Source organism: Medicago truncatula, chromosome 8 (assembly GCF_003473485.1).
Source record: "Medicago truncatula cultivar Jemalong A17 chromosome 8, MtrunA17r5.0-ANR, whole genome shotgun sequence".
In the NCBI taxonomy this organism is placed as follows: Eukaryota; Viridiplantae; Streptophyta; class Magnoliopsida; order Fabales; family Fabaceae; genus Medicago; species Medicago truncatula.
In genome coordinates this window covers 47,592,969-47,614,581 of record NC_053049.1, presented here as the reverse complement: position 1 = coordinate 47,614,581, position 21,613 = coordinate 47,592,969, and the positions used below count along the sequence as shown (strand labels likewise).

The 21,613-nt window shown below is 32.7% G+C and overlaps 4 protein-coding genes across 8 annotated transcripts; 1 reads left to right on the top strand and 3 right to left on the bottom strand.

Annotated features, from left to right (window-relative positions):
* Positions 1-1,179: 1,179 nt before the first annotated feature.
* LOC25502270 (histone H3.2) lies at positions 1,180-1,811 on the top strand. Its single transcript, XM_013591871.3, has one exon. It carries the CDS (start codon positions 1,254-1,256, stop codon positions 1,662-1,664), a length of 411 nt encoding a protein of 136 aa, XP_013447325.1. The 5' UTR covers positions 1,180-1,253; the 3' UTR covers positions 1,665-1,811.
* A 1,276-nt stretch (positions 1,812-3,087) lies between these two features.
* LOC11408106 (protein tesmin/TSO1-like CXC 5) lies at positions 3,088-9,441 on the bottom strand. Its single transcript, XM_003630730.4, has 8 exons — positions 9,024-9,441; positions 8,523-8,630; positions 8,245-8,422; positions 7,185-7,532; positions 6,094-6,197; positions 5,912-6,006; positions 4,578-4,997; positions 3,088-3,750 (listed from the first exon to the last, which is right to left on the bottom strand). The coding sequence occupies exons 1-8, from the start codon at positions 9,197-9,199 to the stop codon at positions 3,392-3,394; spliced, it is 1,788 nt and encodes a 595-aa protein (XP_003630778.3). The 5' UTR covers positions 9,200-9,441; the 3' UTR covers positions 3,088-3,391.
* Positions 9,442-13,163: 3,722 nt separating this feature from the next.
* LOC11412199 (cyclin-dependent kinase F-1) lies at positions 13,164-15,987 on the bottom strand. Of its 3 annotated transcripts, none has more exons than XR_003007881.2 (3): positions 15,423-15,987; positions 13,573-15,156; positions 13,164-13,439 (listed from the first exon to the last, which is right to left on the bottom strand). XR_003007881.2 is itself a non-coding variant. In XM_024772681.2 (2 exons), the coding sequence occupies exons 1-2, from the start codon at positions 15,909-15,911 to the stop codon at positions 14,221-14,223; spliced, it is 1,425 nt and encodes a 474-aa protein (XP_024628449.1). In that variant the 5' UTR covers positions 15,912-15,987; the 3' UTR covers positions 13,164-14,220. The 3 variants fall into 3 exon arrangements, 1 of the variants encoding a protein (XP_024628449.1); XR_003007882.2 differs by having other exon boundaries at positions 13,164-13,435; XM_024772681.2 differs by having other exon boundaries at positions 13,164-15,156.
* A 1,240-nt stretch (positions 15,988-17,227) lies between these two features.
* LOC25502269 (protein NRT1/ PTR FAMILY 1.1) lies at positions 17,228-20,328 on the bottom strand. Of its 3 annotated transcripts, none has more exons than XM_039829648.1 (6): positions 20,156-20,328; positions 19,870-19,954; positions 19,662-19,756; positions 19,275-19,492; positions 18,527-19,071; positions 17,228-18,329 (listed from the first exon to the last, which is right to left on the bottom strand). In XM_039829648.1, exons 3-6 carry the CDS (start codon positions 19,744-19,746, stop codon positions 17,435-17,437), a joined length of 1,743 nt encoding a protein of 580 aa, XP_039685582.1. In that variant the 5' UTR covers positions 19,747-19,756; positions 19,870-19,954; positions 20,156-20,328; the 3' UTR covers positions 17,228-17,434. The 3 variants fall into 3 exon arrangements, with proteins under 3 accessions (XP_039685582.1, XP_024628446.1, XP_024628448.1); XM_024772678.2 differs by having other exon boundaries at positions 19,662-19,766; positions 20,156-20,327; XM_024772680.2 differs by having other exon boundaries at positions 19,662-19,753; positions 20,156-20,327.
* Between the last annotated feature and the right edge of the window lie 1,285 nt (positions 20,329-21,613).

The window sequence follows — 21,613 nt, the reverse complement described above, 5'->3', positions numbered from 1 at the left end:
TGATTAGATTAAGTGAAGAACATATTTTTAACATGCTCTCTCAACACTAGATTTTTCTTCACACTATCTTCCAACAATTTAAAAATTCTGAAAATTCATTTTCAGAAATTAAAAAAATCAAAAAATATAAAAAAATTCAGATAATTTTTTTTTTTAAAATTCTGTAATTCATTTATTGAATGTTAGATTTTTTTTTGAAAAAAAAATTATTTCAATAAAAATAAAATTTTGGAAACTAAGATAAGTTTTTATTTTTCTAAAAAGAAAATATATTTTTTAATTTCATAATTAAATAAGATATTATGAAAAATAAAATAAAAATCCTAAAAAAAATATTTTGAAATTAATTTTTCTTTATTTTTCTAAGAAAATAAAATTCTGGAAAATAAGGTTTTTGAAATAAAATTCTGAACAATTTTTTTTTTCATATTTTCAAAAAAAAAAAAATTCTAACATTCAATAAATGAATTACTGAATTTTAAAAAAAAATTATCTGAATTGTTTTTATATTTTTTCGATTTTTTTAATTTCTGAAAATTAATTTTCAGAATTTTTAAATTGTTCGAATATAGTGTGAAGAAAAATCTAGTGTTGAGAGAACATGTTAAGAATATGTTCTTCACTTAATCTAATCATTTAATCCAACTTTCCCATGGTGTAAAAAGATTAACCTTTCCCATGTGAAATGCCACCTTTTAATTTATATGACAATTCTAAATATTTTAATTGGTTATATGTGAAAAATTATTTTATATCATCAACCAACAACTATTAAACTCTAGATTTAAACCATTAAACTTTTTTTTAAGAAATAAACCATTAAGGTTGTACCAATTTATTATTATTTTTATAGATTCAAAAAAATGTATTTATTATTTTTTTAAAAATCTTTAAGCGTATGTCACAATAAAACAAACTAACCATCGTCATCCGACGCCATCCAAAACAAAAACTCACACAAGTCTGAAATGAAATTTAATAACAATATAAATCAATTAATCCTATTGGTCAGTTTCACATGTCACGGATCGCGATCCGCGTATCCTTCTCCACAGAAACTTATTACAACCGTAGATAGTTCCTCTTATCAACGATCACAAACTTCCCAATCTTCTAATCTAAAAAGTTTTCAATTCCCGCTTTTTCCTCATTATTCTCCACTCTATATATTCCAACAAACACTCCCTTCCCAATCACATCTCAATTGAATTTTCCTTCCCTCAATTTTCTTTATCTCAAATTTCCATATCCAAATGGCTCGTACCAAACAAACCGCTCGCAAATCCACCGGTGGCAAAGCTCCAAGGAAACAACTCGCCACCAAAGCCGCTCGGAAATCAGCTCCGGCCACCGGAGGAGTGAAGAAGCCACACAGATTCCGTCCTGGAACTGTTGCTCTTCGTGAGATCCGCAAGTATCAGAAGAGTACCGAGCTTCTCATCAGGAAGCTTCCATTCCAAAGATTGGTTAGGGAAATCGCTCAGGATTTCAAAACTGATCTCAGGTTCCAGAGTAGCGCTGTTTCTGCTCTTCAAGAAGCCGCTGAAGCTTATCTTGTTGGTTTGTTTGAAGATACTAACCTTTGCGCTATTCATGCTAAGAGGGTTACAATTATGCCTAAGGATATTCAACTTGCAAGAAGAATTAGAGGCGAGAGGGCTTAGTTCTGATGCTAATTATCTTTAATTTCCTTGTGTTTTTCTGTTAGGGTTTGGTTCATTTTAGTTTATCTTTTTGTAATCTATGTTGAATCTTATCCTGTTATGTGTTCAGAATTAAGAAAGTCAATCTATTTGATTTTGTGTTATTAATCTTGAAATAGTGAACCCTAACAACTTAAAATTGAAATTATTAATCTTATTAAGACGTACGTTCCAACCATAGATCTTGCCACTAAAACCATCTGTCCATGAGCAAATTTCAAGGAATCGTGGAGAAGCAAATCTCAAATTTGAAAGAATCAAAGATATACGAGTTCATTGTTGCTGAATTAAGCTCATTTTATAATCTAGTAAAGTTCTGCACAAAGACTGATATACCAGTTTGTGTATCAATTAACTGGATCGTTAAAGCTACACTGTACCAAATATGAAGTCCAACATTTTCAAAACTAAAACTCACCAAACCGCGCTCTATCATACATACTGCAGCTGCTCTATCCTAATAACATCTCAGTATACCAATGCTAATATGTAAAATACAAGGGAAAGAATTCTCACACTAGTTGCTTATTTCAGATTTGGCACACTATTTCTTTTAATTACTTAGCAGTAAGTGAAGTGTTGAATATTGATGATGATCACTCTTTCGTCTCATCAATGATGAGTCGAAAGAGTGAGTGGTGACAATCTTTCTGAAGAAAATCGTTGGGGATTTGCGAAGACTCCAAAACCCTAGTAAATTTTTTGGTAAGAATAGTGTTTGCAGAATGAAAAGAAACTTGATTTTAATGGAAATTTCTTTGTTCGGTAGCTGCCTCATGCGTTTAATGGTACATTCCGTTTGCAGTCAACAGTTATTTGCAATCAATTGTTGTTAAGGTGATGTTTGTGATCGCTCGTTTTTGCGACGTGAGTGACTCCTTGGCTGTGTCACACCCTTGAGTTGGATATGAGTCAATACAACAACAGTAACAAAAAATAACAACACTTGCCTTCACCTAGGCATGAATCTGGGTAACTTTTTTTTCTTCTTTCTCGGTGATATGTATACGTATCAATTTATTAGTATATTATAGCCAATAACTACACGATTGGCTTTCAAGATACACAACCTATGTTATTATTGCATCATAGAATTTTGGCCTTTAAAATAATAGACAATACATATGCAATATAAAAACAATAACATGCTGTGAGAAAGTTCTAGTTCATCTTCACAACATCTTATTGAAGAATTGTAGGCAATACGAATATATACCATATGCAGATTTTCAATTTCATTATGGTATCATTTGGAAAATGCAACTAAATCATCGCACGTAAGTTGGATAAAAAAATGGAAAAACTTACAATGCTCTCAGGATCAAACTACAAAATCCTTTCTATATTAATAATGCACAAGGCAAAAGAAATGGAAAGGAAGAAGGAAAAAAAGCCCTAGAAAGGGGAATTAGGTTACATTGTTTCTTTTATGAAATTACAATTATGTAATTTACAGGCAATGTTGAAGCTGAATAATTAATTCATATAAATATGAATTAGAACAACAAAATTGATAAAAGAAAATGGATCTTAGTTGGACTGGTTTTTCTGTAGGCTTTAACTGTAGGAATGCCAGAAAATGAAGAATGACAATGTTTTTCCATTACAGAGAACACACGCACAAAACATTCTTCTAGTTTTACTTCCAAATGGTACCTCTGCTCATCTAAGTTAGACTCCTTCTCTATCTATTGTTCGACCTTCGGCTTAATTTCCCCATTTTCCGAAACAAGACTGCAAGGGACCAAAGGTGTTGTTGATGTGACAGTGTTGCAAGGGACCGAAGGCGTTGAAGTGATGGTGTTGCAAGGGACCAAAGGTGTTGAAGTAATAGTGTTGCAAGGGATCAAAGTTGTTGAAGTGACGGTGTTGCAAGGGACCATAGGTGTTGAAGTGATGGTGTTGCCAACTGCTTTGCCAACGTTATTACAGGTGGATCCCAGTCCTTGCTGATGCGCTGCCTCAGTACTTGTATTTTCAGTTCGATTGATGATTGGGTCCTTTTGAGTCTCTAACTCACTTCTGGCTAATGAAGAACACTTCGTCTCTGAAATTAGGAAAGGAAATTAGGCACTTTAAAGTGTTACAATTAAAGCAGGCACTGCAAAATTATGCAAAAAATTTAGGCTAAAATATGGTTTTAGTCCCTGTAAAAAAAAATTGATTTTGGTCCCTGCAAAATTTTTTGTTTTTTAAAATAGTCCCTGACCCCATTTTTGTGATGATTTGCATACGAGTCACATGATGACTGAACCGATTTTGTAGTTTTTGGTCCTTGCAAAATATTTTGTTTTTTAAAAAGGTCCTTGCAAAATTTTTTGTTTTTGAAAATAGTCCCTAGGTCCTTGCAAAATTTTGCAGGGACCAAAAACAATTTTTTTTTTTTACAGGGACTAAAACCAAAACGAGGCATATTTGCAGGGACTAAAACCATATTTTAGCCTTTATATTAGTCTGTGCAACAGTGGAAGTATACAATAAATACGCAACAGAAGTAGGATTTACATAGTTATTTTAATTGACATAGCAATAGAAAGCAGGTCTAACAATGCAATCACAAGTTAGTAGCAGCTGGTTATTTAACTAACAGTATGGATATAGACTGTCCATGAGATCTGCTCTAATTCACGCTCTTTACAACTCAGTCATCCTTTATCAAAGTTCACTTGTAATTAGCGAAAACCAGAAGTTCAGAACCATTCCCTATCTTTGATGCAAAATGAATATTTTTTGAAAATTGGTATCCAATATCACATTTCTCTAAATTGAAAGTCGAATGCATCTTTTTGCGAAAGTCCAAATGCTATGAACGGGGTTCTATGAAATTTTTGTAAGGAAAAACAATAACAGTAAGAGAGAAAAATATTCACTTGCCATTTATTTCGCCCATAGTGATAACCCTATTAAGAAAATCTCTGAATTTCGTCAATACGATCCTTTCTTGCTCTGCATAGATCTCTTTCGCTCCTTGTCCATAAGGCAATTGTGAAGATGTGTTGCAAGCATGAGCCATCGACACAGTAGAGGGGGCAGCAGTCATGAACATTGTATCTTGCTCGTCACACATCAATGCTAAAGTTCCAGGAGACATTGGCCTCCCTTTTGGAACATCAGCACCATCTGAACTGGAATTTTCAGGACTGGTTTTATCAGTTTGGTTTGCACTCGAACAATCATCAGCCACAGCTTTCTCAACATCAGCTTCCTTTTGATTTGGTAATTGCTCTTGATTTGAGGAAGCAAGAGAAGTTTCTGTCTGATCATCTGTGTGCTTATCTATTAAATTTTTCTGGTCTGCGCATATTAAATATGAGTATGATATTGGTTGGTAACAATGAAAATCGCCAATTGAATAGAAAAATAGAAGGTTCTAGCCCAAAAATTTCAAAAGAATACACATAAACTGACGAATCACGTTTGTAAGTGTTTCATAAATTGTTTCAGACAGTTAAACATTGAGGTATCTTAGGCACTCCATCCTAAATTTCAAATTCACCAGACAGTTATCTAATGACAAGCAATACTGACAACTGGGCAGATTTACCAAACATTTTGAGGCGCCATAGAATTAATTCCACTTCAAAATCAAAATTTGTTTTAGGTCAGAAACAAGTTCTAATTGATCAAACTTCCTTTTCTGCTTTTTCCACAGAGGAAATTGTTGTTTACAGCTCAAAAGGTTGTATTTACTATTTAGCAAATCAAACTCTCAAACTCGTTTGACTACACGTAAACAAGGCAAGTAAAAGTGAGATAAGTTTTCTTTGATAATTATCTTGCTGATTCCATTTGTCAATCCATTGAGCTTGGTGAATAATTCTGAACCTTACTGTGGCTGAAATTTTGTTAAGTTTCATATATTCTGATATGATGCAGTTCAGTCTAGAGCTATAATTTAGAGAGTTGTCAGATGTAATTTAAACAAATTTATTTATTTATTTTTGAAGAATTTAAACAAAATTCAATTTGCAAGACACAGAATTGACGATAATAGACAATGTCCGCTTATTAAATTAAGCTACTAAAATTTCTTGAGATTAATTTGGAAAGGGAAAAAGCGGGGTAAATGTGGAGAACTGAGAAAAATCCTTTCCAAATCAATATCAGTACACTCACATAAAGAAGATCCGACGAAAACACAAAACTGTATTCGCACTTCTGAAACAAATAACACAATTGATGATTAGAATTTTAAAATGTCCATATACCTGTAAGTGTTTTTGTGGCTTGTCCAGATACTAGCACTAGAACAGAGCAAAGCTCCTTCAGGTGCTGTGGTTGTATGATGTCTGCTAAAAGAGACCTTCAACAGCAATCAAGTTAATGACTAAATATATAAATCTAGTATATATGTATTATGTCATCATTTCATGAGTTTAACCAATCCTACCTGTACATAAATTTTGAAGGGCCTAATGTTGAAGGTCCAACACGAGGTACTGGGACAGGAGACAAGGATGAGGAGGGTGCTGCAGGACCTCTGACAGGATTTGCCTGATAAGCATGAAAAAAAAAATACTAATGTAGTTAGTGTATAAGTTGAGCAATATAAAAGCTCTTAATAGCTTCCACTCTCAACTGCAGGAAGCTTAAGTGAACTAGCAATTTAGCTTTTGGGTAGACTTTTTTTAGAGCAGAAGTGAACTTATCGTGGTATTAAATCAGAATTTCCAATCTCACAGTCACATACTTGATTTTTCTCCATTCATTCAATTATAATAAGATTAGAAGTTGACACTGTTTTATTTGAAGAAAATATGGAAGCTCATGCGATACTGAAGCCACGAGAAAAGACCAATTTTTGGAATGCACTCTCATTCTGAGCTTCAGTCGTCGTAGCAAAAGGTGTTTTCATTGAGAATCAGTAGGGGGGATAGGCTTGGAAAAAGCAACCAAAGAATGAGAAACCCAAGGAAATACTATTCCAATTGAAACTTAAACCCTAAACCTGAAACAAAGGGGTTAGGGTGAATTCCACTATGAGTGGGAAGCCAGAACGGGCCATCAGAGCTATTCTAATTGAAACTTAAACCCTAAACCTGCACCAAAGGGATTAGAGTGAATTCCACTATGAGTGGACAGCCAGAATGGGCCATCGCAAACTCAAATTTTTGGATGAGTGTATAATATTATATCCCTTATTGAGCAAAGATGGAAGCTTTATATTGTATTTATCTAAGCAATGAAGCTTTTCTCTCCAACAGGATAGCGTTTTGAGACAGTCTGTCTCTCTTCATGGGCTTGAGTTGAAATGAGCACATTGGACCAAATCAACGGAAGCATATATCAACTTAATAAAGACACAAGATCAAGCTTAAATGCATCTTTCAATTTAATTGAGATTTTTTTTTACTCCGAATGGGGAAATGTTACATGACTGCAAAATGCTGTCTCAATTGGATTAACTGTTCTATCCATTTCCACAGTTTAGCTAATTTCCAAAATAAACCCCTAACTGCCTGCAGTATTATCAAGTTTTACCTGTTGTCCTAGCTTTCCAAACGATGGATCCCTGATGGACGGCCAGAGTTCCGAACCTTTTCTTTTTCTTGCTACTGGTGGTGATGAATAACCAGAGGAACCAATAGCTCCAGTTATAGCAGCATTGGCTGCCTGCTGAAGATACGCCATATTGTTGTTTTGATCTCCATGGAACAAAGCCTGTCGCTCTTCACTTCCTTCAAAGTTTTTGCAATCCATGCATTTACAGTTTTCAGAACAAAGAATGTTGGCTTGGAAACATTCACAGTACTTCTTGAGGCACCCAGATTTTTTACAATGACACCCCTTGTTGTGCTTTACCAATACTTTAACTTCCCCAGTCTCCTCCTACATTTATATTGAAGTCCATAGAAACATAAAGAATAAAAATAAAAAATAAAAGATGTTTTGAGTAAGCAAAAAGGAAGGCAACACATTTTCCAACACAAGAAATACCGGCTTTAAATTTTTTTACTTATCTTGTTTATTGATTTTACAAGTATCTTAATAACAGGCTCGTGCCATGTCATAATTTCATACCATTGGAGGCCCAACTTCTGATGCAAATCCACTCTTATAGGGATGTGGTTGAAAAATATCAATAATCTGAATTACTTCATTTTAAATTGTGGGCATTTATTTATATAGACTTTATAATTTACATCCTCTTGCTTCTAATAAAAGGAAAAAATGTAAATAAGGAAACGAAAACAAAAATGCACTGGTTTCATTAACAAAGAAAACATTTAATAGAACAAAAAATTAATATATGTGGGGAGGTATCCCTTATCAACAAAAATCCTCAACGAACTAAAACAAAAGTAATAAAAAGTACTCCCTCTGTAACAAAAGATAAGCAAAAATGCGTCAAACAAAATTTGGTCCAAATAAATCAACTTTATTTGACTTAGTTTTGCTTATATTTTGTTACGGAGGGAGTAATAGACAATGGTACACAACAAATCTAGTTAACAAATAAAATATCTCAAACTGACTTCAACACAAATAATTCACAACACGACACAAACACCAACCGTTACAAAAAGTTAAACCTGCATACCTTGTTATCACGTGTTCCGTGAGGACTGCTTGCAATTTTCGGCCTAAAGGCATTTGGATTGCGTTCTAAAGTTGCTTCAACGGCTTCTCGTCTAGCCGCTTCATTGTCAACATTGTTAAAACAATTTACACAGTTGCAACCATCACAATATATCCCTGACGCAAAACATTCACAATATCTGCACATGTCATGTAAATGTTAGTTTCACATATCTTCCAATTGCAGCCCATAAGTGGCCGCAAAGGCGCAACAACAAGTGCATAGAGGAATTTGCTCACAGCTTTAAGCATCTTGAATGTTTACAATTGCACTGCTTTTGCTTCTTTGGAGTAGCATCTTTTGTCTCAAAGTTGGGTCTTGATTTTGATTTTGGAGATTCTGGTTTCCTGAATCAAATAAACACTAATTAAGCAATACAAAAAAAGGAATATTACTGTTAGCATTTTATGAAGAAGAAAAATCTCCAAAAAAGGCCATCATCTAATTTGAACCAATAACTTATACTTCGCTTTTACCCTATTAACAAGAATCTCAATTTAAAAAATAATCAAAATATACTTAATTGTCAATAACAAGAGATTAAATTACCTAATTTCTCAATCACAGAGTTGATTACACAACAATTCAATACAAAGTATATATTTTTTGCTAATTACAAACAAAAAACATTGCTAATAACTTAAATTTAAAATGAGAATAAATAAATAAATTTGAATTCAAGAATTTCAAACCATGACATGAAAAAAATTAAAAATGAAAACTTTAAGCCTAAGACTGACCCCAATTTGGTTGCAGGAAGAGGAGGAAGTGTCGGAGATGGTTGTGGGTGTTCCGGCAGAGGCGCTGTTACCGGCGTGCCACCAAAAGCGTTGAAATCGAGCTGCCTAGCAAGCTTCTTAACAGAATCCAATGGTGCGTTTTTTGGAGGGATATCACTACCCTCACCTTCACCCATTTGATCGCCCCAAAAATTCAACACACAAAAAAAATCACAAATTTCACTTCACTGAAACAATAACAATAATCACAACAATTAGTGAAGAATTAATCTTGATTAAGAAAAGAAGCTGAATTTAATTGAGTTTCAGATCCCAAAAACGGCGCGAGGGACTGTGAGATGAATCTCTGAAACTCTCTTCTTTCTCTTTTCTTCTTCTTCTTCTTCTTCTTCCTCCCTCTCTCTCACGAGCTTTTGAATTTCAATTTTTTGTAAATTTTCTACGGTGAGATCTCGTTTCAAGTTTGATCGTGCGGTTGTTGATGAAGGTTCTCATCGTAGGGTGCGAATTCATAGAACTATCGATCTAGTTTGTTTTACAGCCGTTGGATGAAAAGCTAATTTCTATGAGATAACCTAACTCCATCCTAAGGACTATTATGATCTCCTGCGCGCGGCACTCGTGTGTGAGGTGTACGTGTTGTTTGGTTATTAGTTGGTGCATGTGATTTCTGTGGGTTTCGAAACAGGAGATTCCTTTTCTAGTTAGGTTAAATTTAAAAAGGAAGGGTAATAAAAGTGCAATCAATACGGAGAATTTGGCGCTAAAATAAAGGGGTCCAAGATGTTGACTTGAGAATGTAAATAAACTTAGAGTCTCGCTAATTAGTGTCATTAAGATATTTATTTATTAAAGATTCAAAAAATGTAAATAATTGATAATTTTTATGTATAAAAAATTGTTTTTTGATGTTTTAATGCGTTGAATAAATAAATTTTTCATTTGAAACTTTTATCAAGTGTCCTTGAGAAATTTGTTAGCATTTTTTTATTAAGACTGAAGTGTGCTCCTTTTCAAAGTTTTATGTTCAATTATCTCTACTGTCAATTTGGGTGAGATAATTTAGCTTCTTAAAAAAAAAGGTTAATTAAGTTTTTTGTCCCTATAAATATCTGCAGTTTTGTTTTTAGTCCCTATAAAAATAAATCATACTTTTTAGTCCCTACAAAATTTTCTGTTAGTGTTTATAGTCCCTGTTAAATTAAAATTTGTTTAATTATGCTTAAACTTCTGAATTTTTGAAAGATTTTTTACATACATGTTCATAACATTGTAAGACACTCTTTTATAATATTTTTTTAGTTTTTTAACATGTAATGAATTAAATATGAATTTTTCTAAAAATCAAATTTTCAATATTATATTAATGAAAATTTGGACCTAATAATAAAATTTTAAATTACTTTTTTGCGGAGGAACTTTGTATAATATTTTAATTAAGTATGTGAAAAATATGTTACAAATTTAAAAGTTTAAGCACAATTAAGCAAATTTTAATTTTACAAGGACTAAAACTAGGTGTTGGTCCCTATTAAATTGAAATTTGTTTAATTATACTTAAACTTTTATATTTTTAAATGATTTTTAATAGACATGTTAAGAACACTATAATAATCTCTTTTATAAAAAATTAGAATTTTTTAACATGTAATGAATTAAATATAGTTATTTTAAAACGTCAAAAATTCATGATAAAACTAACGAAAATTTGGACCTAAAAATAAAATTTTGAGCTAATTTATTGTGGCGGAACCTTTTATAATGTTTTAAACAAGTATGTAAAAAATCATTAAAAATTTTAAAATTTTAAGCATAATTAAACAAATTTTAATTTAACACACTAACGGAGAATTTTGTAGGGACTAAAAAATGTGATTTATTTTTATAGGGACTAAAAACAAAATTGCAGATATTTATAGGGACCGAAAACTTAATTAATCTTAAAAAAAACTTATGTTGAAATATGATTATTTTTTATTTTTCTATAAACCGTGTATTCTCTTCACATAATTAAATATATTAATCTTTTAAATCGAGTAAGATTATAGATGACAAAATTGTTTTTCAAAATATTTAATATTGTTGTATTTTCAAAGCTAAATTTAAATTCAGTTCTGAAAACTTATGATTAAATTTGAAGCGACTCTTACCCATAACTCTTTAGTTACGACTCTTACTCAATTTTTCTCTTCTCGGAAACATCCTAACTACAAAACTCTCAAACACCAAAATGTTGGAGAATTGTGAACTCAAATTTGCATTCCAACAAATTAAATGCTTTTGCAATTTTTGACCATTTGAGTATCAGCTTAAAGTACAACAACAAGGCACATAGGGAGAGGGGAGTGCTTCCCCGCTCTTCATCAACCACGTCCTTAATATTATCATAGGTTTCCATCCTTATTTTTCATCACGAGCAGATTTTCATATATGTGGATCTATGGAGATCCGATCATGGTAAAAATTGTTAATTTTAAATTATATATAAGATAAGATGAATCACTGTCTACTTGAAAATTTCTCGAGAATAATAAGAATAAAAGTAACGTGATCATGTCTTATTTATTTTCAATTATGTTTTTTCTTAAAATTACTACAAAATTTGAGTAGCATTTTAAAAAAAATTATCGACAAAGTATTAAATGTCAAGCAAGTATTTTTTTTTAGAATCCACCTATATCGACAAAGTGAACGAACTAATCCGATAATATACCTGAGGTGACCGGTAACAAATCGGATCCAATCTAAAATCAATGACAGACACATCACAAGTACTCAATCTATAATAAAAGTCAAACCACCTTCGATTCGATTCTTTATGACTGGGGCACAAAAGGTAAACAAAACGAGGCATAGTGATCAATCACAAAGTCTAAATTATTTTCGTCGTTCTTTCATTTTTTAGTGGAGAACTCCTAATAATAAGAATAGTAATATATTTTTTTTAATTTATATACACCTTCCGTATATAATATTTTGGTCAAATACATCTAAAAGTCTTTTAAGTTTTTTGTTTTTCTCAAAATGATCCTTTAAGTTTCAAAAGTCCCAAAGTGGTCATTTTAGTTTTTGAATCGTTTCAAAATCATTCTTTCCATCATTTAAGGAGCAATTTAGAAGGCTTTATGATTATGGTCATGAGTTGATTAGATCAAATCCTCATAGCACAGTGTAGATCAAAGTTCAACCAACTGAACAAAGTGAAGAAGGTAATGGGGAAGAGTTTACTCATAGACCATTGCTGCCTAGCTTTCAGAGGGAAAGTATGATTCTGAAACGATTCAAAAACTAAAAGAACCACTTTGGGACTTTTGAAACTTAAAGGATCACTTTGGGAAAAACGAAAAACTTAAAGGACCTTTAGATGCATTTGACCTAATATTTTTTTTACATATGCATTTAATAATATGTTGTCATATCAATTAATAAAGTGTGACAAGTCATATGCTTAAAACTCATTCAATTAAACTCAAAAAATACGTCCCGTGAGCATAGCTCAGTTGGTAGGACAATGCATTGTTATATGTAGGGGTCGGGGTTCGAACTCCGGACACCCCACTTATTCACCTTATAAGGTGAATTCTAGCCACTAGGCTATCTGACAAAAAAAAAAAAAAACTCAAAAAATACAAAAGGATTTGTATTTTTGTGTATACAAAAAAAGAAGATTTGTTAAACATGTGTTTATTTAATGTTAATACAACCAATGCACCCTGTAGGTTTGTATGCTGTCCACGACCAAAATGTCTAACCTGCTCTCTTACAAGACCGGAATAACCACTCCATTTGCATGGCTTACACCACAGTTTTCGCAACTTCAGTTTTTGACTAGGATAGGCCTACTACATGTGTAATATGGGGGACAAGGATGGGTGGGCAGGCTGGAGAGTACTTCCCGTCCTTGCACTCTGCTAACGTCCTTGGCTCCAAGTGAGATGATAAAGTCTTGGGTGATCGCAATTTGCAACTCACAACCATTTGAATGCACTATTTTTTTTTTGGATAGGAATTTGGATATACTATTTGAGCTCACACACATATTTGAGAAAAGGTAGAAAAAAAGAATTAAATATTGTATATTTTTAAAATAATTAAATGATATGTATTTATGTGCGCGCGTTAATATAGTGTGCCAAAATATTCATGACCATCAAAGTATTTTCATAGCGTCACACACCCAAAGATACTTTGAGCATACAAGTATACTCTTTTACAATTTGCATGAGTATTATCAACCTTTAATACATCAAAATACAATTTGCAGTAAATTCACAACATTCAACTTGAACCATTTTTTTTTCTTCTTCATCTTGCATTAATTGAAATAGATAAAATCGTCGTGTTCACCCCCCACCATGTTCTATGTATTAGAGGAGGCAAAAAAGAACAATAGTTCTATACCCACTAGGCCACTACCTACACACAAGTCACAAGACATAGCTTTTGTTAATATCTAAACTAAACAAAAATAATACAATAAGACTTCAAAAATACAGAATGAATAAAAATAACAGAAACTACTAATTTAGAAGTTCAGACAGAAACCTACAACCGAATTTAGGCTGCGTCTGCAGAGCAAGTGGTATTCATTATCAGAGACAGATTGCATAGCTACACAAGAACATGCTTTGACATCAGTTCCCGCACAAATTGGATGCATCTTTAAGGACGCATGCAAAAGATATATTTAGTAGACACAGCCAATCATGATAAGGACAAAGCAAAGACTTTATGGAGTCATGATACTCGGCTCGGTGCTTGGTCCTTTATCAGTGTAGCATCCTTCCATTTCTTCCAGTTTTGATCGAGTTCCAAGAGAATAAGGATTTCAAGGAAAAAAGAACATGTCGCATTCGGCTTTCCATGTATAGTTGCATTGCAAAATTTCCACTTGGTTACATTTAAAGGTAGGAGATTATTTCGTTCATACAAAGTTCAGTGTTCAAAAAATGCTGTATTACACATCAACTACAGAGTACAGATATCATTGTTACACTAACATACAATCCATCATGCTGCTTGCTTTGCACTATTTAACCTTTAGTTCACAAAACATGTCATACCAGAAAAATAGATTTTCTTACAATTAATCTCTTGACCGCAGACTTTCCACGTATTTGGCGAGTAAAATATCAGTTGAACAACACAAATGGAAACAGCGGTTCCAAGAACATGATGTACATCGAATCCATCAAGCTCAAGGAAACTGAATGGAGAAACCCGTATCAGTTTTGGTGATATTCACAGGGCCAAAGTCATCAAAATCAGAATCAGAACCAATGTCATTGTAATCCTGCCACACACCAACAGAATCATCATCTTCTGTATTTCTGGTCAAAGGAAATCGCAACTCTGAAACAGGAACAGGAAGAGGTTCCTCGTTAAAGTACTTGTCATGAAGTAGCTCCATTGTTGTAGCCCTCCTAGCCGGATCATAACAAACCAGTTTTTTTACTAGAGCCACTTCGTCGGGGGAGCGGTTGGGGAGGCAGGCTTCAACACCAGCAGGGTTTTCTACCTTGCTAAACGAGATTATTCCGTAATCAGGAAGTTTTGAACAACCAGCCCAAGCTCTCTCATCAAGATTGCCCAAAACATTAATAATTCTACTGAGCTGGTCAATATCCGCAGTTCCAGGAAACAAGGGCTTCAGAGTCAAGAGCTCAGCAAAAATACATCCAAGTGACCAGAGATCAATTTCTAAACCATAATTAGCAGATCCATAAAGCAATTCAGGAGCCCGGAACCAGCGAGTTCCAACACATGATGTGAGACAACCATGTTCTTTATCTTCCCCCTCCATTGCTTCATAACTAAAAGAAGTTCTCATAGGATCATTATCAATATCACTTGTTGTGCACGTTGCAAGACAAGAAGTATTTCCATCCGGAATGTTTGTATTCTTGTCAACGTCATCCACAGATTTCTTTGTTTTCAGCTCATCTAAAACACTAAAATACTCTTCATGACTGCTTCCCTGCTCTTGATTTTCAAATCCTAATTGGCTTAAGTTGTTAGTGTGAGGAAAAGCTTCAGGATGATGAAGTGAACTTTCATGATTAGAACCATCCTCCTCACATGGTGGTGGATTCTCCTCAAAAGCATCAAATCCAGACTCTATGAGTATCCTTGCCTGAGAAAATTAGTCAATGAAACATTTCATTCCAGAAAAAAACCTTATACACTTCTTTGGATGCAATTGCACAACACTGGTTCAACTTAAACTCAAACTACATGATGCAATTATAGCCTAAAATACAGTGTCTAATAATCATAATAAAAAATGAATTTCCTCAAACTAAATATTACTATCCCCGATCTAGATAGAAGAAAAAATCACAAAAAACACAAAGATGAAGGAGCTCATTTAATTAATGAGATATGCTATTTAGTATTTACCTGTCCAAAATCAGCCAATTTGAGAACACCACAATCAGAAATCAAGAGATTAGAAGGTTTCAAATCACGATGAACGATCATATTCCGATGACAAGCATCAAGTCCACAAAGAATCTGAATCATCCAACGCTTCAACTCACCAACTGGAATCGGAATCCCTTCCTTAGCAGCATTGGAAATCACGGTAGCCAAATCAGTGGTAAGGTACTCGAGTACAAGAACAGCGTCTTCGTCGTCGCGCCAGAAGTATTCGTGCAAAACGACGACGTTTGGAGAGCCTTGAAGCATCTGTAACGCTTCGATTTCTCGGAATGCGGACTGGTAATCGTGGATTTCTTTGAGGGCGACTGTTAGGTCGTCGGAGAGACGACGGCCACGGTAGACGTCGGCGTAAGCTCCGGAGCCGATACGTTCCATGACTTGATATTTGGCGATTATCTCCGATCGGGTATGGATGCTCCAACTCTTAGTTGCACGACCCGGCTCCATTTTCGCCTCAAACAAAGTTTTTTCTACGTATTTATTCACTTCAATTTATCGGTCTGTCTAGGTTCGAATCCAACCATAAAACAAAGGAGTGCTAAATTTATTTATTTTAATCAAAAAACCAGCTTTGGTCCTGACCTAATGGGATAATACTTGGATGACATTCTGGTTGGTGACATTGGTGAAATTACCAACCACCACAATGTTACAAGTGTGCAAAACAACAAAAAAATCTTGTGAAAAAAAAAGAAGAAAGCCACATGTGATATTGTGGTTGGCCAATGTCACCCAAGTGCTACTCGACGTAATGAAGAATCAGCTATCTTATGATGAGGAATAGTAGCAAGTATCAACCTACATATTTTAACACACCACTCTTTTTAATGGTTAAAATTAACATGCTTTCCACCAAATTATGTGCGTTCTTGAATCCATGTAAATTTTAACCATGTGTTGAAAAATATGTGTTATTAATATTTCTCTTATTATGATTTTATTTGATTTAAAAATATTAATCTTTACATTTACATGAGTAGATGATAGCTAATTCATATCAACTAAATTTCTGTAAATGAAAATGACAAATTTTCAAAATAAAATAAATGAAAGGACTTCATTTTAAGAGTCCACCATCAATTCGAAACGATCTTAATATATATGAAAATCAAGAACAAAATATCCTCTCTTCTTATCACATGGATGCTACCCTCCATCACAACTATTAAAAAAGAAATGAAAAAAAACATTGAGAGGCCGCATTTTCCAGAATGCGACTTCCATGAAGGGGATAAAAATGGGATATTTTGATGTTTATTTTTCAAAGTGGGGCATTTTATTTTATTTTTTTAAAAAAAAGGAATATTCCGAAAAAATCTCTAAGAGATAAATTAGTAATATTTTATTTTATGAGTATTGATCTTTCATCCCGAGAGAAACTACCATTGTTGACAAATGTGAGCACCATACACTTTAATCCTCATGAAGTACCTTTTTTTTTTGAAACAATCCTCTTGAAGTACCTAAAAATAGTAGTTTAAAATAATTCAACTTATTAACTCATAAGAAATATTATCATGTATTCATGTTAAATGATAATCTCTTAGGATCTAAAGGAAATTAGGAAAAATCTTTATAAAATATAATATAAAACAAAGTGAATAAAAAAAAATAACAACACACTCATACCATTACGCAATCATAGATATAGATATTCATTCACTAATTTCAAATGTATTTTTTTAAGAATCATTGCATTAGTTGTTGTTGCTGTTGTTCTTATTCTTATTATTGTTATGTAAAAAAACACATTGCATTGGTTGTTTAACAAATACAACTAAAAGATAAATAGATGATAGCAAATAATTGCATTAAAAAAGTAGTACTTCTTAACAAAGAGAAATAAATTTACCAATACAATCACAATAAAATATAGAAGAGAAATCTTTTGTTTGCCCTAAAAAAAAAAAAGAACCTTTTTGGAGTTTTGGTTAATTAACTAGATTTACTTTTCCTTTGAATGTAATTAACTAGATATTTTCTTCCTCATATTTTGACATTTCAGATTTTGTATCAACCTCTTCATCCCAATTTTTTATATCTTCAGTACTCCCATAAGCCCAGCTACACAACAAGAAGTAAAACATATTCACCAAACTTAGAATAGTAAGGAGCCAATAGTAGTAATCATAGTGCCCTTGATTGATATTTGCTGATAACCAACTAACTTGACCTCCTCTTTGTGTCCCATTTTTAACAGACTTAACTATAATGGTAGCCACCAAATTTCCTGTCCCAAATCCAAGAGTAAAAAGTGAAACAGCAATACTAGACATACTTTTAGGAAATTGAGAGTAAAAAAACTCAATTTGTCCAATTGCACTGAATGCCTCAGCTAAACCAACTAAGCAATGTTGAGGTACTAGCCACATTGCAGACATGTTCACTACACCTTTTGGATCATTTATAAATCCTTCTCTAATTGCTTCATTTCTTCTTTTTTTCTCTACTAATGCTGCTACTAAGGTGGCTAAACATGATATTCCTATTCCAATTCCCATTCTTTGCTTTAAAGTGAGTCCTTTTCCTTTTTTTGTGTACTTTGATAACAAAGAAACTATAATGCGGTCATAAATAGCTACCCATATGGTTAAGGTGAGAATTCCAAATGCACTAAAACTTGTTGGTGGAATCTCAAAATTGTGAACCATTCTGTTCATAGTGGTTGCTTGGACCACAGAAAACGATTGTTGGCTTATTGTAACTGCAATTGTGATGCCAGTTGACCATAGCGGAAGAACTTTGATTACTGCTTTCAACTCCTCTACTTGTCTTACTGTACATAAACTCCATGGATCAATTGGCATCCCATTAGAGTCTAAATCTTTTTCTCTGTTCTTCATAATGCAAGCCTTGTTCAAGAACCTATACAAAGAATCAAATTTATGTTAATTGATAAATGTCCTTGTCCGTATAGTTTAATTGATAGAGACATTGTATTATACATGCGGAGCTGAGTTCGAACCCTGAATTCTCCACTTATTCGAAATTTTGGTCACCAAACTATTTAATAAAAATGAAGAGTTTTCAACATACATTAATTGAATAAGACAAAGTATTACCTTGCTTTGTCCGTGGGCTGAACAAGATTAGAGCCACTTTGGAAATACCACAAACCAGAGTTGTTTGGAGGCAAAGTTAAGTGTCTGTTTTTCCATGATGCAACAATGACTTGAGCAAATCCAGCAAGTAAACTCTTGTTTGGTTTCACTTTAACATACATAAAAGATCCCAAGAAAAACACGACAGAAGAAAACAACATAAGACCCACTGGTATACCAAAACCAATAACCCAACCTGCTTTAACTTGAATATATACTATGAATACCATCGAAACCATAACTGAAACACCAACTGAAACATAGTACCAATTGAAGAAACTCTTCATAATTCTCTCATTTTTTGGGTTTTTTGGATTGTTAATTTGATCAGCTGCAAATGCTAAAGAACATGGCCTAATACCACCAGCTCCAAAAGCCATTAGAGCAAGTGAAGAGAAAAGAAACAAGAATTGCATTCCTGTTGCACTTGTACATGATTCTCCATTATTGCACTCTGGTGGCCTTGCATGCCTAATGATTGCAGTTAGCCACAACACAATTAATCCCTGCAATGAATTAAGATTCTTAACCAAATTTCACCAAACCACTCACATACAAAAATTATATAATAAAATTAAAATTAACATTACTAGAAACTAAACGGTCAATTAAGTTTCAAAATTAACCTTGAACAGATTAAACCGAACGGTGGAATTAAGTCATAATTTCTAATGCTAAGTTTCAATAGAAGTATTTATAATTAGCTTACGAGAAGGTCGATGATTGTTCCCCAAGCAATAACACGAAATCGTCCAAGGCAAGAATCAGAAAGTAAAGCACCAAAAAGTGGCATAAAATTGGATCCAGCATTCCACAAGAATATTATGATAGCCGCAGTTGAAGGCTCTGCATGATACTCGTTTAGCAGGTACAAAACCATGTTCACATGAAGTCCTACATTTGCAACCTTCTCAAAAGTCTCATTTGCTAAAATATATCAATAAAAAACAAGTTAGAAAATCATAACCTTTTTGTTAGAACAATAAAAAAATATGTATACCAAAGTAAAATCCATGATTATTAATACAGTTAATATGTTATTAATATATGAAATAAGTAGTAAAAATGTCCTATATAGAAATGAAGGGGTCATCACCTATGATAAAGGGCATTGTTCTATAACCACCCTTTTTCCTTTCAACATGTTCAGTGTCTTTGTTTTGCTCCATTGACATCTCCATTTTCCTTCTACTACACAAGTCTATGTTATAAACAAAATATAATTGAGTTGCTAGTTATTCAATACAATAGAATAGATATGTTTAAAGCACTATATATACGTATATGGACAAGAATTATCTCACCTTGTTACAAGTAGACCTCGTTCTTATCTAAAAATTATTTGTCACATGTATATCATCAAGATTCTTCCATTATTGTATTGTACGGCTGGGTAATAATGTTGGAAAAATGAGCAATAATTTTTTTCTTAATAATAGAGAAAAAAACAAATTATTTGTCCATTTATTGTCATAGTGTGTGTTCAGAGAAGAGATCAATATGAGTATATGACTAATAAAGAGACAAGAAATGTCACCCTATAATAGATGATCATCACGATATTTCTTATTATTATTATTTTTTTTTTACCATTTTCGGCACTGAAATGCGCAATCAATAATGCACGTTACAGCTAGCATTGGCCATTTATCAGTATATGCATGAATTCCTTTTTGTAAGATATATGGGAATGTGTAATAAATTTATTGAGCTCAAGCAGCTGATGAACTTCACTAAAGGACAAATCATTTGGATAAATTTGAGTTTGATTACTTGAGTGGAACAATTATTGAGAACCGGAGGGTAAAAATAAAAATATGTGTGTGTTTTCTTGCTAGCTGTTAATGTGTTTTCATTTGCAATTTACTCTCAATATGTCGCCATCATTGTTTACGGTGGAAGAATAACGCGAGAGATTAGTATCACGCGAAGAATTTTGGCATCTAGTTTCAAAAACGTTATCCTATGGTTCACAGTAAACTATATAGGGAGTTTCTATGGTACACCCTTAAATTAAGGTGTACCGGTACACCTGTTTCATAAATCAATAAGCTAACGATCATTTTTATGTAAAAAAGAGCTATTTGTCGACTTTTATATTTTAGAAAATATTATTTCATAAGAAAAAATATCATTTCATTGTTTATAAGAATCATACTAATTATTTTACATTTTATTGAAAAAATAATAAATATTCACTATTATAAGTAATAAAAAATTAAAAAAAGTTGAATTTTGCTTCGCCAACATTTTTGAGAAATAAAATATTGTTATTATAACTGTAAATGATAGAAAATATTTTTTCCTAAAAAAATATATAGGTGTAGCGGTACACTCAAATTTTTCGAGTGTACCATAGAAATTGCCAACTATATATCTTCAAGTGGGAGTACTTTACGTTTTGCTATTTATTTATTGGGTGTTGCTAACCGGTGTCCTCGGATCACTGATTAAGGAGCAATAAATGAACATTTACATTTCTTTCTATATCCTTTTCATTTCTTAACAAATTTTTTTCTTCTTGTGGATTTTACTCAAACCAATTTTTCTTTTCGTAAATTTTTTGTGAATCATATTTTTTTTAAACTAATTCACGGAAGCCTATGCATAATTAGCAACATTTTCAATTAAAACAAAATCTAAAATAAATTAACAATTCCAAAGATAAAACACAACCAATTAAAATATCAAATACAACCTCTCAAAAAAAAATATCAAATACAAAATCATCAAATGTGTAAAAATTACAAAATATTCTTGAACACAAAATAGGATTCCATGCTTCACAAAATAGGAAATTTGATAGAGTATTGAATACACATTTTTCTTCTTTTAATTAATTGCCTTATTTATCACTTTAATTAAAGTAAAATAAATGAAATTTGGATCTGGATAGCATTCATTACCCTTATTTATTTATTTATTATTTAGAATGTTTAAGTAGAACGTAAAGGCCATAGTTTATGTCCAACGATCGATTAAATGTTGCAAAGGTTAAATCAAAAGATTAATTTATTATTTCATTTTAGTTAATTAATTGGTGAACTG